At 57.5% G+C, this 15,982-nt stretch overlaps 2 protein-coding genes across 2 annotated transcripts; both read right to left on the bottom strand.

Moving 5' to 3' along the window:
• Nucleotides 1-278: 278 nt before the first annotated feature.
• PTPN9 (protein tyrosine phosphatase non-receptor type 9) lies at nucleotides 279-5,542 on the bottom strand. The gene is made up of 13 exons (XM_042815257.1): nucleotides 5,475-5,542; nucleotides 4,542-4,685; nucleotides 4,365-4,454; nucleotides 4,167-4,291; nucleotides 3,599-3,704; nucleotides 3,005-3,115; nucleotides 2,474-2,802; nucleotides 2,247-2,340; nucleotides 2,025-2,094; nucleotides 1,654-1,732; nucleotides 1,220-1,370; nucleotides 934-1,141; nucleotides 279-859 (listed from the first exon to the last, which is right to left on the bottom strand). Exons 1-13 carry the CDS (start codon nucleotides 5,505-5,507, stop codon nucleotides 651-653), a joined length of 1,749 nt encoding a protein of 582 aa, XP_042671191.1. The 5' UTR covers nucleotides 5,508-5,542; the 3' UTR covers nucleotides 279-650.
• A 1,645-nt stretch (nucleotides 5,543-7,187) lies between these two features.
• Nucleotides 7,188-15,904, bottom strand: SNUPN (snurportin 1). The gene is made up of 8 exons (XM_042815258.1): nucleotides 15,750-15,904; nucleotides 15,510-15,669; nucleotides 14,572-14,676; nucleotides 14,214-14,310; nucleotides 13,525-13,622; nucleotides 13,133-13,210; nucleotides 11,334-11,414; nucleotides 7,188-8,075 (listed from the first exon to the last, which is right to left on the bottom strand). Exons 1-8 carry the CDS (start codon nucleotides 15,902-15,904, stop codon nucleotides 7,746-7,748), a joined length of 1,104 nt encoding a protein of 367 aa, XP_042671192.1. The 3' UTR covers nucleotides 7,188-7,745.
• Between the last annotated feature and the right edge of the window lie 78 nt (nucleotides 15,905-15,982).

The raw sequence follows: 15,982 nt of genomic DNA, 5'->3' as shown, positions 1-15,982 counted from the left end.
TCCCTTCTCGCGCGCGCTCGCGGCGACCGTTAAGCGGGCGGGAAAACGGCGGGCGCGCGCCCCCTTTTCTCCCCCTCAGCGCTTCCCGCGCCTGCCTCTGAGGGGCCCGGCGGGCCGGCAACGGCTGTGACATACCCAGAGCGCGCAGCGAGGCGTCCTGAATGGAAAAGGGAACCTCCCCCAGGGGCCCATTGGCCCTACGCGGCCGTTCGTCACCAGCGGACCGCCCTCGAGGTTTGTGTGGGGCGGGGCGACGAAAAACCAGCCTGGAGATGAGATCGCTCCTGGTCTGCTCGCTTAATGTTAAATACCACAAGAAAACAAAACGAAAACCAAAAAAAAAAAAACCAACAACCAAAAAACACAACAAAAATCTCCTCCCCCACGCTCCGGGATTATAAAAAAATAAGAATATACACATTCGAAGAGCTTAATACAGTATAAAGTTCCCGATGCAGCCGTGCTGGGAACGCACGCCCTCAGGGCTCTGTGTACAAGTCTAGATGGTCCCTCCGAGAAGAAAAAAAAAAAAAAAAAAAAAAAGGAAAAAAATTACAAAATCAACCACCCCAACCCCTTTTTCCCGAGCCTCCTCCTGCCCCGGCTTGCTTGCTTGAAGTAAGGCACGGTTCCCAGCTGGTAGGGCTGTGTCAGTGCCCGGCAGAGCCCTTCTGGGCGGCAGGCAGCAGGCCGCGGCGCTGGGCGTGCTCCAGCACTGCGCTGTAGCAGAAGAAATACTGCTCCGGGGTCTGGATGCTGAAGGCACGCTGCGTCCTCATGCGCTGCACCGTCTGCTGGATGTCCAGCGTGCCCACGTCCTGCAGCTGCGACAGGCAGATGTCCAGAGCACACAGGGTACCTGGGGACGAGGTCGCTCAGCTCACACGCTGCAATGCAACGTCCCACCTCCCTGCACCGTGCTGCGCTCCTTACCCGTCCTGCCGATGCCGGCGCTGCAATGCACCACGAGCGGAGGGCCCCCTGGGTGCCCCTTGAAACGCGGTCCCAACGCGCTGACGGCCACGCGCTGCTGCTGCTTCACGGCCCCCAGGAAGTCAATGAGCGTGGCTGCCGATGAGGGCACGCCGTAATCCGGCCAGCTCAAGTATTGGAAGTGGGAGAGCAACCGCCGTTCTCTGCCCTGGGGGTGAGTGGGGGGGTCAGTGGGATGGAATAGCCCCACGGCACCCACTGGGCACCAACACCTTAACACACACACCTCGGCACTGTGGAGCTCTAGGACGGTTTTCTTGTAATGGCTGAGGTTTTCCACGCCCAGGTTGGTGACGGTCAGCACCCCGAAGCGCATCTGGAAATCCTTCTCCAAGGGCCAGTACTGGCCGCACTTCTTCCTGCCCCCCTCCTCCAGCCTGCGGATGGGATGTGGTGACATGGGGACAATGTCCTCCCTGACAACATCACGTGGTGCCCTGCGTCCCCCAAGTGCCCACAGCATCCCTCTGCAATGCTCTGTACTGGGGTAGCTCTTAGAGACACCAGGTATGCGGGCAGCAGAACACAGCTAGCTCTCCTCTGCACTGCTCAGAGGTATTTTCAGGATGTCCCCTTCCTTTGGGATGCAAAGCACTCTCCAGCTATGACAGCAGTTGATCCAATAGCAAAATCACTTGTTTTGCCACTCAGGGCACTCACCGAGTCGTCATCACGATCACAAGGACATTCTGCTCCCACACCATGCGCCAGAAGTCACCATAGGTGTTCTCCAGGGGCCCTGCAGGGACAGCCTGCTGTCACTCGGTGAGGCTGGGCAGGACAGGCAGTCCCTGGGCATCCATGGACACGGGAACCACACAGAGGGTGGTGACACACTGCAACAGGTTGCCCAAGGAGGCTGTGGATGCCCCATCCGTGGAGGCATTCAAGGCCAGGCTGGATGTGGCTCTGGGAAGCCTGGTCTAGAGGTTGGCGACCCTGCATATAGCAGGGGGGGTTGAAACTGGATGATCATCGTGGTCCTTTTCAACCCAGGCTATTCTATGATTCTATGAACACACAGCCCTTACCTTGTGTCCCGATGTACGCATTCCTCTGCTTGTAGCCATCCATGAAGCTGGCATTGATGTAGTCGGTCAGCTGGGGACAACGACATGGCATGAGTGCACCACGGGCACGGCTTCAGCGTGAGCCCCTGGGCTCAGCTCCAAGCAAGCAAAATGAGCGAGAACCCAAGTGCTGGGTGTCAGAGATGGGCTGGTGGAACGGTGCAGGATGCGAGGGGAGCTCACCTCTGGGCGGCTGTAGGGCTTGGCCAGCTTCACGCGGGTCTGGTCCAGGCAGGGCACGTCTCCATAACGGTTCTTCTCCTGGTTGTAGGGCGCCCTGGGGCAGGGACAGGGCAGGGCAGCGGGGCATCCCAAGGCAATGCCCGGGGCTCTGCTGCCATCGCCTGGCCGCAGCCCGGGGAGCGGCACGCACCAGGTCCCCGCTGCCCCTCCCGCCCCACTCGACTCACAAGGAGCAGACGAAGGTCCCAGCCGGGCTCCGGCGCCGGATGTCCTCATACTCCTCATAGATGCCGCGCTTCTGCTTGCGGCTGACGTGCTCCAGCAGCTCCTGCGGGGTGAGGGCCTTGGGGCCGGGCACATGGAGCGAGCCGTTGTCGCGGGGGGTCACCAACGGCACCAGGATAAGCTCATCCAGGGGGTCGGGGTGCCCGTTCTGCTGCGGTAGGAAGCGGCAGTTCCAGCTGAGCGGGTCCAGCTTGAGGCAGCCGCCAAGGGTCTCAGGCAGGCACTCGCGGGGCAGGTGCTCCTTCAGCTCCGACATCTTCACCATCTGCACCTGCAGAGGACAGGCACGGGCACTCAGCTCAGCAGGCAGCAGGGCCCTCCTCAGCTCCCAGGCTGCACGCAGCTCTGACAAGCAGCAGGGATCTTTGGGCACACCGTTTCAAGCAGCAACCAAGTTTATCTTCTCCCACGTGGCTCATTTTCTTTCCCTTTAAAGCTCCCAGCCCCCAGGAGCCTGCAGCCCCCACACTCACCCTCTCACGCAGCTTCTCCTTCAGCAGCAGGCTGATGATGGAGTAGGGCACACGGAACCACATGGGCGCTCCCACGATGAACACCTTCTTCAGCCTCGCCGGGAAGGCGCCCTGCAGACAGTGAGGGCTCAGGACGGCTCAGCTCCATGCTGCAGGACTAACCCACACCCAGTGTGTCCCCACGGCAGAGACAACTGCAGGGACCCGGGGCTCCCAGCGCAGCCCAAGCTCCAATCCGCACCGATTTCCATGTGGCCAGCAGAGGGCTGGACTCGGTGAGCCAGCGGTGAGGGCGGGAGCAGGGCTTTGAGCCCCAGCTGCTATTTACTAGGAGCTCTTTTTCCGGAGAAGGGAGGAGGCACGAAATGCCAGCACCATTAAAAAATAATTTGCATCTGTTTTCATGAAAGCGCTGCCAGCAGCTGTGTGAGGAATCCAGCGCGTGGGGACAGCTGATCCCCTCCGGGTGCCTGCTCCTCCCCGAGGGGCTGGGGCTGTGGATGGCATCCAACCTCCTGCATCCCCCCATCCCGCCCCATTTCACCCCACCCAGCTCCATCCCATCCTATCCCATCCCATCCCTGCTGCCGCTACCTTCAGCAGGTTGAGGATCTTCTTGCTGAGGTCCAGCTCAAAGTTGGTGTACTGCGAGCCTGCCATGTCGTAGATGAACACCAGCCCGTTCCTCTGCGTCTCGAAACTGGGCAGGGGGAAAGAGCAACACCACTCCAAGATCATGCATGCGCCCTGCACCTCTTGGTGTCCCCTCTGTGTTCCCAACGAGATGGAGCCCCCAGAGCCGCCTCTCCCTCACACCCACCCCGAGCCCATCCCAGCTGCACCGCCCATGGTGGCTCAGCCCACAAAAGCCCAGCCCCAGAAACGGGGTGACTGGGCTCTGTTCCAGCAGGGATCCCAGTGCCGGGGCTTTCCAAGGGCCGGAGATCCCCAGCTCAGTGACACGAGGCACACGTGGATGCCTTAACGATGCCGCTGATTTTTGCCATGCCTGGAAGGCTTCTAAACAGGCCGTCATCAATCCTTGGCATGCAAACACAGCGCAAGCGGCTGCTAATAGGCTACTTGAACAGAGCTAACAGAGCTCGGCCTGCAAGCAGCGACAAAGCAGCAATACAAGGCTGGAAAACAGGGCTCAGCTCACCTCTCCACGGCCCTGTCCAGCAGGTAGAAGAGCGCCTGGAGCACCACGTGCTGCACGCTGCGGCTGGGGTGGTGCAGCTTGGCCGTGAACAGGGCGATGGAGGCCCCTGAGGGGTCCCGGACGCTCTGTGGGAGAAAGCGAGGTCACGGCGTGCCCGCAGGCAGCACCGCGCTGTGCCGCATCGCTCCGAGCACCTACCAGGATGGTGAACTTGCCGCTGAGCAGCTCCGAGCGCAGCGGCTCCTCGTGTGGCTTCAGCTTCACGATGCCCTCCTTGAGCCGCGTCTCCTGCGGCAGGGACACAGCGTGACCCCCGGCACGGCACTCAGGGAGGCGCGGGGATGTGCGACCCCACAAGCTGCACCCCATACGTACCCGGTAGGAGTGGAAGAGCTCAATGGCCCGCAGGACGTCGAACTTGCGGGCCATGAGGAACTTGACGGCCACGTTCCAGGAGAGCGGGGACACATTGTACTGGCCTGTCCACTTGTTGATCTCTTCCAGGAACTGCTTGGTGGCCTGCAGGACAGAAGGGCATTCCCACTAGCGTCCCCCAGACTCCCCAGAGGCAATTTGATGGGGGAGAGCTGGTTGCTGTTACAAGGGTAATGAGCAAGGCTGGCACTTGGGCCGATGTTCCAAAGTGATGTCAGATGGGCCAGCGCCCAATGTGCCCCAAAATGCGATTTACCAAGGAAGAATCCCTACCCTCCTGAGATAAACCGAGCAGGAGGAGAGATATTGGGACAAAAAGCAAAATACTGCGTCACAGCCATGTCCCAGATCCCCAAGCACTGGGACAGCCCCCCTTCCCACCCGCACATCCCAGGGCGATGCTCGGCCACCAGCCCCGCTCCCGAGCCCAGCAACATCCTCCCGTGGTGACGCACGGCCGGGGAGGAAGCCGGGACGTCACGGGAGGCGCGGGGCGTGGGAAGAACGTGCACACAACCCTACACAGCCCCACACAGCCCCACACAGCCCTACACAGCCCCACACAGCCCCGCGGGCACGGGGGGGGAGGGGGGGGGTGGCGCTCCGTAACGGCGGCGGAGCAGAGCCTGGAAGAGACCTGGGGCGGGGATGGAGATGATGAGCAGAGGGACGCGTAACGGGAAGGAATGGGGACGGGTGGGGGGGCGTGCAGACGGGGGACGTGCAGATGGGGCGGATAAGGGGCAGACGGGGGAGTCGAGGGGCTGCGCTGCGCGTCCGGAGGCTGCGTAGATGCAGGGAGAGAAAAGCCGTTCGCAGCGCGGGTACCCATAGCAGGGGCCGGGGGTGCTGCCCGGCTCGGCCGGCACCTACCTGCTCCTCCTCGGCGCTCAGCTCCGCGGCCATGCTGCGGACGGGCCGGGCGGGCCGTGCTAGGCGGCGGAGCCCATCCCCGGAGCGGCGGCGCTGCGGGCACCCGCCCCTCCCTGGCGGCCGCTCGGCGGCGGCGGCGGCGGCTCCGCCCCGGGGTGTCCGCGGCCGTGAGCGGGGAGGGAGGAGAGGATGGGGAAGGGAGTGGGGAGATGGGATATAGATGGAGCGAAGAATGGAAAGGGAATAAGAAAGGAAAGGGGAAAATGAGACCAAAAAAAAAAAAAGAAAAAGAAAAAAAAGAAAACGAAATACAAATACAAATCTGAAAATGAAAATAAAATAAAAACGTTAAAAAAAAAAAAATAAAATGTGTGTAAGGATCGCAAAGCTCCGGGAAGTTCCGCTCGCCCCGGGAAGCGCCGCGCCGCTCGGCTGGGGGTTGGGCCGCCGCAGCCGCTCCCCGCCCCGCTCCGCTCCGCCCGGCGCTGCCCCGCGGGGGCGGTGGCAGGAAGCGCCCGCAGCCCCCTCCCCTGCGCCCGGCCCGCCGATGGAGGGAGGGGCTGGCAGGAAGCGCGGCGGGGCGGGGGCTGCGGGCACCCGGGAAGCGGCGACCCGGCCCCGCTCGGCATGGGTGGCACCGAGCCGGGGGGAGGGGGGGCCGTCCCAGGGCCGGTGGTCCGCGCGCCTCGGCCGGGCCGAGGACATTTTGTTCGGCCGAGGAGCGGCGCGTTGGCTGCGCGCCCGCAGCCGGAGGGTTTGCACCTAAGTCGCAGAAAATGGAAGAAAGGGCAGAGAGAAGCGACTCGGCTCCTGCCCCGACCGCGGTCGCAGCGGCATGGGGCTGGCCCCCACCTCACAGCCCCTCTCCAAACGCACGCTCCCCTTCGCTCTTCCGTTTCTCCGGCCCAGAGGCTGCTTTGGGAAGGGGAACCGCGGCATCCGCGTGCTCTCGGCCATGGAGCGGAGCCCGCGGCCCCTCGCAGCTGCGTTTCTCTCCTGCCCGTCACGTCAGCACATGGCCGAAGGGCAGCGAGGGGTGCGAGCCGAGCCGCGGCTCTTCAAGAGGGGATGCCCGGCAGCAGCTGAACCAGGCTGGGGACGAGCCGAGAAACAGCCCCGGGGCCGGGGTGTCGCCTCGTCCCGCCCGCCTAGCGGAGCCTGGCCGGCCCTGTCTCCTATTGCGCTCCCACCGCAGTGCTGACAGCTCCCGCTGCCCGCAGGTACAGCCCACAGCGCCTGCGGGATCAGCCCCTGGACATCCTATGGCACAGAATGGTGCGTTTTCTGGGGAGAAAAAAAAAACAAGAGCGTGAGGGCAGAACACGCGTGCTGCCGCTATCTGCACGCACCAGCTCTGCTCTGTCTTCCTCCTCCTGGGCACAGCCCTGCTCCGGAGGCTCTGGGAGGAGATCCCCAGAGGCACGTTTTTGCCTGGTAATTCATCTCCATGTCTCCCGGGGTTCCGTTTCAGCTTTTTAACCTCCCCGTCAAAAACAGCGCTGGGTCAGTGGGCATAATGGTTTTTTCTTTGCTGAAATTGCCACAGGGGGACACAGCTGCCCTGCCCGAAAAGCGAGTTCGCACAGGGGAGCAAGCAGGTAGGGGCTGGAACCAAACCCTTCAGTCAGTGCCACGAACCAGGCTGTTAATCCCTTGTTGGGAGGCACAGCATGCGTTCCCCCTGAGGTAGCAGGAAGGCAAGGCGCTCAAGGATTTGTATTTCAGAGAAGCCTTTTATTTGGCACAATCAATGGCAACGTTTCGAGAGTGCAAATCGTTCCTTCCTCCCCCTGCAGGGAGCAGCCCGGCACGCAGGCTGGGGGCTCACGCGGAGCTGGGCTGGAGGCAGGGCTGGCTGCAAGGCAAGGAAATCGCATTTCTCAGTAACACGTGGGCATGGAAAGCCCTGCCTGGGGAGCTACCGAAGCCTGCTGCAAACTTTCCTTACTAGAAGCAGACTGACTGCAAAAAAAAAACTTCCATTAAGAAAGTCTCAGCCAGCGAGGGCCAAAGCACCCTGAGCACCACTCCCAGCAGGAGCACGGCCAGGCAGCAGGGGCTGAGCTGGGAGCCCACAGCTCGAGAATGATTTCACACTGCAGCAAACCAGAGAGCCCTGCTAAGGACCCAGACAAAAAGAAATCTGGTGGCACGTGGAGCAACGCACTCCATTCTTGTGCCCTTTAAACAAAACCATCCTATAATTATTACCTTCCCCACCTTTTGGGAAGTGGGAGTGACAGCGAGAAGCAGAGGACCTTTAGCATCTTCCTAATTCTCCATCTGACTCCCTGCTTCCTCCTGGCCCTGTGCAGCACTAGCTGGCTGAGGGGTGGACAAGTGTTCCAGCTCATAATGTCCGTTCCTAGCAGCTGCCTCGGCGCTCGGCTGAGCCTTGCCTGCTGCCAGCTTTTTACTCCTCTTGCTCTCGATGATCTGCTGGAGCTGGCGCCCAGCATAGGCTGGCTTGGCAGTGAGCGGCGTGGTGGGCACAGTGAGCCCCAGGATGTCAGGCACCATGTATGGGCGCAGCCAGCCCACCAGCGGGGTGCTGCCAGGGGTGTAGTGGGTCTGCTTGTGGTAGAAGAGAAGTCCGTCGACCTGCAGGAAGGAGAGACAGCAGATGAGAAGCTGCTGCAGGTGAATGATGCTGGGCCGCATCACTGCTTCTCAGACACCTCTGCCAGCTGGATCCTCAAGCAGAAGGGAAAGAAGAAACCTGCAGAGCTCCTGTCCTGAATGATCAGCACGAGTCCAGCGATCGCTGGATGGCTTTAAGTCACCCAAGGCAAACAGATTTCGACTGATGTCAGCAGGGACCAGCGCTCCTCCTCTGGTTGCTATGATCCCATTCTGCAGAAAAGCCATCCAGCTTCTGAACAAAGCAGCACACAAAAAGACCATTTTACTGGATTAGGCTTATTTTAAATAATACATTTGGAGAGTAATTAGTCAGAGCGTGTGACGCCAAGGAGCTCTGCTTCATAACACTGCTACAGCTCTTTCAGCTTGCTTATGCAAAAGCAACTCTTAATATTTCCCGAGAGAGAACTCCTCCAGCAATCAATGACAGTTAAGGGCACTCAGAACTTTGAAGGTTCAGACCCTGACTCTTTGTGCCACTGTTTCCACACTGGGCAGTACTGCAGCTGGCTGATGTTTTCTGCATCTCCCCACCACGCTCAAGTATTCCACCCCTCTTCCCCCCCTCAACTCTTTTTTCCCTGTGCTTCCCAGAGGAGCACTCTGCAAGGTCAGATCCTGGTGCAGATCGACCGGCTTTGGAGGCGGTGCTCATTTAGCTCGGCCTTGTGGGCTCTTAAAGGCTATTTACCCATGAATAAGAGTGGCTGAGTGGGCAGAACAGATGAGAAGAGTCCACTTTGGACTGTCAGATGTGGCCCCAAATGCTCCCACCCCCCCCCGGGGCCCCCCCGGCAGCGGGAGCCCCCCAGCAGAGCAGCACCCACATCATATCGAGCCAAGGCATGGCTGACAACTGAGCAGGCATGCATCCATCTCTGCTCCTGGGCATTAGCTTCCTGCAGGGCCACGTTGCCTGCTGCATTACTGAAGTCCATGATTTTTAGTCACTGTGAAGAGCTTGTCAAATAATTCCAGAGAAGGGGGATTCCTGTCCTAAGGGAACAGGAAACCAGCCCAATAAACAGCATGAGCTTATGAAACTGGCCGGACATCTGAAGTGCAAAGCCTCTCCCTCTCCTCATGTCCCAGGAAGACCTGAAGAGAGGAGTCAGCCTCTGTGGCACCACGCCACCACACTCTCCTGGGCCTGCACATCCCAGCAAAAGCACAGCCCCTTCTGAGCAATGGGGACTCTGCAGAACCCACAGGAATCTTCTAGTGACATCAGCATGGGAAGACTCCTGCCTTCCAGAATGCTCCAAAGAGCTTCCCCAAGCTGACAAAAACCAAAGGATTCTGCCTAGCAGAGGGGTAGGTCCTGTTACTGCTTCTTCTGATTTCTCCTACGTTACTGCAGTTCCCATATTCCTGTCATCATCTCAGTTGTTGGCCATGTCCCTATCCCCAGTCACTGCTCTGACACCAGCCTCACCAGGACAAGGGCATCTCCATACAACTGAACCTTTTGAGCAACTGGCTTGGCAGGATTTCATGTTTTGTGGCCATGCTTTGTCTTATTTCAGGTGCTCCCCACCACAGAGCCTCAGACTTTGGCTCTCCCTTGCCTTTCTAGAAACTTACATGCTGTTTTTCTCAGATCCATTGGTAGCTCAGGAGCTCTTAAACAAGACGCCCTCCAAAAAACACTTCAAATTCAGTTGCCAGACTGAGCAAACTTGCTTAGTGTGGTCCATCCCAGGATGCTGGGACCAGGCATAGCGAGATATTACACTGCATGAGCTGTATTTTGCCTCCAGTGAAGTTCGGTTCTGGCTGCCCCGTTGCTGGAAGCTATTGACGGGGATTTCTCGGGCTCCCTCTTGCGGCACATGGTGAGCTTCATTCCTGGAAACACAGCAGCGTGGTTTCGGCGGGGCTGTCTTTGTGCCAAACTACACGGCGTTTCTCTTCTTGCTAGTGTACTGCCCTGACACATCCACCAGGGAACCGGGAGACAAACACAGCTTGGAGCACAAGGAGCATCTGCCCAGCTCCTGCAGCCCCCCTGCATTCCACAGGGGCCTCTCTCCATAAGTTGGGATGCTCTTCAGCCTTTTGTCACAGAGCAAACGCCTCAGGAAGGCATAAAGCTTTCCTCAGCAGAGGCAGAGGCAGGCAGGAGCACTTGTCATTAAGCAAGTCAAAAAGGCATCCCAGGTTTCCTTCAGCTAACGCTCCCCTACCTGTGCTCAGAGCAGGGCCTGGCACGGTCAGCCAGCCACAGGCACTTGGACTTCCTCTGGTGACTGCCCTGGCTTTAAGGAGCGGAAGAAAAAACCAGTCAGCCCTCACAGCCAAATCAGTCTGCTCTAAGCTTAAGCCTGCACTTACACTAATCACTAACAGGGGCCAGGAGAGCACAAGAGGCACACTAAAATCAGTGTGGCTTTTGGTTTCCCCATCCTCTTGTTTCAGTGCCAGGTAAGCCAGGGTAGGCACTAAAAGCTGCTGAGCCATTTGCATCAGGGCTTCTGACTCACTGCTCGCAGCCACACAGCAATTGCCTGGCACACTGCTGCCTGTCCTGCCCTTCTTCCTCCCACAGGTCAGAAAGGCTGAGCAGCACTGCTCCTACAGCTGGAAGAGCAAACGCACAGTCCTGCTCAGCTGTTCTCAATGGGGGAACATCCACCTCTGACAGCTGGACCCAGAGGCAAGAGGCTGCTGGTTCTGGACCAGAAGCAAAAACCAGAGCTTACACCATTCCCTCCCTTCCCGCCTTCTGCCATGAGATCCAGTGGCAGCAGCAAGACAGACCCATCCCAGCCACTTCTGCTGCAGCCATTTGCCCTAGCACGTCTCAGCTGCCCATTACTGCTACCTGACCCCCGCAGAAACTGCTATGAGTTTAAACACACTGCTCTGTTTCCTCCTCAGGAGAGGTCGGGCAGCTGGATGCCACGCACAGACAGATGGTAGCATCTAGACTAGGGAGACACAGAGCCTGCAGCAGATGTCAGAGAAAGACACCAGCCTGCCTGCCTCGCAGACCTCCCAAGAAACCCCACCACACAACTGAGCACACTGAGGCAGCACATAGTACAAGCTTTGACTCCAAAAAGATCAGCTGTCCATCATACTTCCACACAAACGTGAGTTTTGCTGCTTCTAGCAGCAATCTAGGCATCTGCATCAGCCACCCCCTCAAGCAGAGAGGACAATTCAAGCACAGGGAATGCTGAGGTTTAACTCTCACTGACTGCACGTTCTCACCTCGAAGGGGAAGCTCGTTGTCAGCACCTCACACAGGCTCTCTGAGGTGCAGGGGAAGTTCTGCAGGCCCACGAACTTGTACTGAGAGAACAAAAGAGGGTTAGAAGGGTAAAAATTACGTGGCTTAAAATTTGAACAATGCACTGAACTGGAGGTGGTTAAGGAAGAAGCCTTCTCTTGGTACAAAACCTAACACGAGCAACAGGATGAATAACAGGCAGACAAAGTAACCAGACAGGAGGTCTCAGGCAGAGAGCAGATCATTACATTGTTGGCCTTCCTACTGCAGGTAACCAGGGTCCAAAAGCATGGATGGGCTCCATGGAGGAACAGGTCAACCCCGATGTCTGCTGGGACAGGCAGACCTCTGCTATGATTCTAACAGCAATTCCCAAGCAAATCCTGGGTGGGGAAATCAAAGTGACAGGAGCAAGTCATTCCCTGGTGCCAGTCACATGGCACTGAAGTGACAGGAAACGCATGAAAACTTACAGCAGTCAGCTCTACCTTCAGAGAGGACAGGGATAGGAAGGGTCTGCTGCTTTACAGATCTCCTTCCAGTAATAAAAGTGACCTTTACAAGAAAACCTGGTTACAACCACGTCCCAGACAGCACAAAAAACAGAGTGCCCAGAGCAATCTATTTCAGGTATTTTGCATTAAGGCCACCCTAGTTCCAAATGACCCCCTCTGGCGTCTCGTTAGAGATACAGATGGCAGGGACTCTGCACACAGCTCCCATGTGCTCCCGATACCTTTTCCTCAAGCATCTAAGGCTGCAGGAAGGACTTTTCAGGGGAGCTGACCCTGAGATGCTCTTTTAACCGAAATAGAAAGTGATGACCTCTGAGCAGGATGCAAAGCAGACAGATGTCTGCTCCAGGCTGCTGGCTCAGCCAAGCAAACCTTTCCACCTAGGAAATGAAAGCCGAAACGACTCCCCACCCCCAGCCCCCCTTCACTAGGTAGCTGTCTTCTGGATATTCTCGTTGGAGTCAGAACAGGATGTACTCCAAACACAGAGATCTCCGCTGCTGGCACAGGAGCCTTCATCCCCATTAACGATGAATCTGTTCCACCCTCAGGAGCTGCTCTGCTTGCTGTGCCTGAGCACACACGGGTGGCCATAGAGCAATGACAGCCTGCCTTGCAAGTTGCACTCCATAAGCCAGGCTGACAAATCCCCTTTTTCTGTCCCCAAAAAATCACTTTCTAAGCTGCTGTGGGTGCCAGGTCTGACCTCCACACAAGACTTCAAAGACTTCAATGCTATTATCCTTGCTCAATGGGGAATTCAGGGGGCAATGCAGCATCCACCCCTACAACTTCAGGGACTGGCTCCAGCAAGAGACAAGGCTAAAACTTCATGGTCTTTTACCCCCGCTTTGTGAGCCCATGAAACTATCAACGAATAATTCCCATTGTAATCAGGCTGCCAATCAACACTGGCCCCTTAGAAACCACGTTGGTTTTTCATTCCAAGTGAAAGCTAAAAACAGTGTGGAAGTTAGCTGATACCCTGCAGCGTGATCTTCTCCCTCAGCACTTTGGCTGGAAAGAAAAACCCACATTCATTTACAATATTCAGTGGTTCTATTTACATCCTGAACATGTCAGCCCATTTCATCAGAAGTACGCTTTGAAGCCTGATCTGTTAGGGGAAAAAACAACAAACAACAACAAAAAAAAGGAGAAAAGCTTCCGCCTGTGAACAAAAGTGCTGAAGCCTGCTGAACAGGAGAGCTTACCCCACACCCTCCTCCTCCTCCTCCTCCTCCTCCTAGTACAAAAGAACTCACTGGATTAATCCTGCTTTTCTCTCCCAGCCCTTCCTCTTCTTGGATCTTCGAGGAGAGCCAGAAGAATCTGAAGTCGGTCTGAAAAAAAAAGGAGACAGAGGCTGAATTATCATCCACCATACATCATCCATCAGCACTTGCAGGGCTGCAGCTCAGACCTGTGCCTCCATTCCTCTGCACTCACACAGACTTACAAGCTGCAGAACCAACTCACGTGCCAGCCTTTGCTACTTCCCCAAATAACCCCCCAAAACTCCCACTGTAAGCGACAGAGACACTGCTGCAGATATCCAAATATCCAAGCTGCTGCACATCGGGCTGTGACCAGCTCCAGCTGCAAAGCAGCTCCCAGAACAGGGAGCACAGGGGAAGGCAGATGGGAGATTCAGTACCTGGCAGTCGTAAACAGGGTGTCCCCTCCAGCACATCACATCGAGGATGTAGTATGTCTGCTCTGCTTCATTGTAGATACAGTCCAAGATACAGTACACTGCACACAAGCACAAGGAGGTTCAGATGCACTCCTCATACTGCCCAACCCGCTGGGCAAGTGCCAGATCAAATCCTTCCTGCATTAAGCTTCAGCACAGATGTAAGGCCAAGAGGTGCAAAGAGAATCCCTGCCGCTAATAGGGGTTGTGACCACAAAAAGCTTTTAGCTCAAAGAATCCAACAAGGCTCCAAGGATACACCCAGAGCCACATCAAGCAAAGGCATATTTCAGGAAATGCATTCATCCACCAGTAACACCTCCTCAAAGGAAGCAAAGCAATTGAACTAGGTATTAACAGAGATCACGCTGGAAGCAGCTCTGCTACAGAGAGAAGATGCTGAGGTTTAATTAGCCAGGCAGATAACTAGAGGAAATGTCATCTAGCATAAAGGTATCTGAGATTGTCTATGTCTGCTTAACCTCAGAAATACACACAGGACATCCTGAAGCTTACTAACCCCTGCCACCAAAAAAGGGCACAATGCTGGAGCCCAGAGGAGCACCACTGTGCCTATGGGTGCACGGTGCTCACAGGGAAAAGCCAGTGGTTCTCTTCTACCTATCTCAAATGCCTCTTCAGAATGTTACCTTTCTCACTCGTTGTATTGTGCCGGTTTCCCCCTGGCAGCAGGGATGGAAATCTGTTGACACAGAAGCCACTCTTGGTGTAAGCTGCTGTGGAACCCTGCAAGAAAACAGGAGACAAAGAAACCTCATGAACAGGCTGTCACAGCAGTGATGGCACACGGGGTGCCAGAGTGCAGGCTGCCCCCCAGAGCCTGCCACAGCCCACCTACAGGAGAAATCTGGCTGTTCAGCACAGCTCCCAGCACCCAAACTCCTGCAGCTCACAAGGCAGCCTTGTGTTGGTGGGCACAGTAAGAACACAGACCCCAGGCACAGCTCCCTTACTGGGTTCTAAGTCATTTCTGCTGCTGTCTCTTACCCTGGAGGCCACCACCAGCGCTCTCTTCCCAACAGGACACACCACCACCATCCACTCCTGCTCCAGATCCACGGGGACATCAACCAGCCACTCAGACAGCATCAGCTAGGCAGAAATCCAGGAAAAGCAGTCAGTGACAACCCTCCTACAGCTATGGAAAACCTGCAGCTCAAGTTGGACGGTTTTGACTCAACTTCTACAGCCACACTGTGTCCTTCAGACAATCTGCACTGCTCACCACCCCAGATCACAACACCCATCTGCCTTTCACTGAGCTGCGTACCAGACTCTTCCCCTAGATTTCTTGCTCCCCAGCTGCTGACTAAGCTTTGGTGTTCAGCACAGTGCTCACATTACTCATCAAGGCACCCTAGCACCCTGGTCCCCACAACAACCTTGACTTCATTTAAGTATACAGCAAAGGTCTGGGATTCCTGAATATTTGGAGAGACGAGAACAGAGCAGTGGACACCTTCAGACCCTTCAGTGTCTGATGATGAGGTCCCATGGCTATAGCACCTCACAGACCTCCCGGAACCAACAAAGCTGAGAAAACCCAACTACTGACATTTCTTGCTGTCACAGATAATGGGGAGAGATGGAAACCGTGAACCAACAGCTGCGCAACGGGACACAAGGTCACAGAACTGCTGGAGTTGGAAGGGACCTCTGGAGGCCATCCAGTGCAATCCCTCAGCGATGAACAGGGACACCTACAGCCCGCTCAGGGTACTCAGAGCCTTCCTTATACTTCCCTTCAGACACCGAAGGCCGCTCCCAGCTCTCCCCACAGTCTCTTCCTCCCGGTGCAGCACAGCCCAGCACTCAGCCTGTCCTGGCAGCGGGGCGTTCCATCCCTCGGAGCCCTTTTACGGACGCGCACCCCGGTACCGAAGGCTCCCGTCCCCGACCCTGCGCTCCCCTCGGTCTCCCCTCACCTGGTTGGCGTAGCGCTTGGGCAGCCTCCTGCCGGCGTCCACCTCCATCTCCTCCTCCTCTTCCTCGTCGCCATCCTTCCCCTTGTCCTCGTCGCTCTCCACGCCGGCCCAGTCCCCCTCCGCCAGCCTGCGGGCATGGTTCACGTAGTCCAGCCGCCTCCTGCGGGAAGGAAGCGCGGAACCGCGTTCAACACCGAGCCCGGCGACAAAGCGGCCCCGCGCGGCTCCCCGCCCGCTCACTCTCTCTGCAGACACAGGAGCCGCCGCCGCCGCTCCTCCTGCCCCAGCCGGTCCCCGCGGCCTTTGTACGCGCCGAGCCGCGGGTGCGGCGCCGCGGTGCTGTTGGGAGCCGCCAAGGCCACGCCGCCCGCCAGCGCCGCGCACAGCACCTCCATGGCAACGCCCGCCGCGCGCCGCGAGCACTTCCGGCCGGCGAGCGGCGAAAGGCGCAGCGCCCCCTGCCGGCGCGGAGG

Source organism: Centrocercus urophasianus, unplaced genomic scaffold, assembly GCF_019232065.1.
Source record: "Centrocercus urophasianus isolate 14NV4802_14NV808 unplaced genomic scaffold, USGS_Curo_1.0 seq_1454, whole genome shotgun sequence".
NCBI classification, from domain to species: domain Eukaryota; kingdom Metazoa; phylum Chordata; class Aves; order Galliformes; family Phasianidae; genus Centrocercus; species Centrocercus urophasianus.
Note: the sequence above shows the minus strand (reverse complement) of the source record. Positions and strands in the feature narration are given on the sequence as shown.

Coding starts and splice junctions, on each gene's coding strand:
- SNUPN (XM_042815258.1), bottom strand. CDS start 15,904: ATGGAGGTGCTGTGCGCGGCGCTGGCGGGCGGCGTGGCCTTGGCGGCT. Junction 14,311..14,571: donor CGCTGGTGGTGGCCTCCAGG/GTAAGAGACAGC, acceptor GTTTTCTTGCAG/GGTTCCACAGCAGCTTACAC. Junction 13,211..13,524: donor ACCCTGTTTACGACTGCCAG/GTACTGAATCTC, acceptor TTTTTTTTTCAG/ACCGACTTCAGATTCTTCTG.
- PTPN9 (XM_042815257.1), bottom strand. CDS start 5,507: ATGGCCGCGGAGCTGAGCGCCGAGGAGGAGCAG. Junction 2,341..2,473: donor GGGACCTTCGTCTGCTCCTT/GTGAGTCGAGTG, acceptor TCCCTGCCCCAG/GGCGCCCTACAACCAGGAGA. Junction 860..933: donor CGCCGGCATCGGCAGGACGG/GTAAGGAGCGCA, acceptor CCTCGTCCCCAG/GTACCCTGTGTGCTCTGGAC.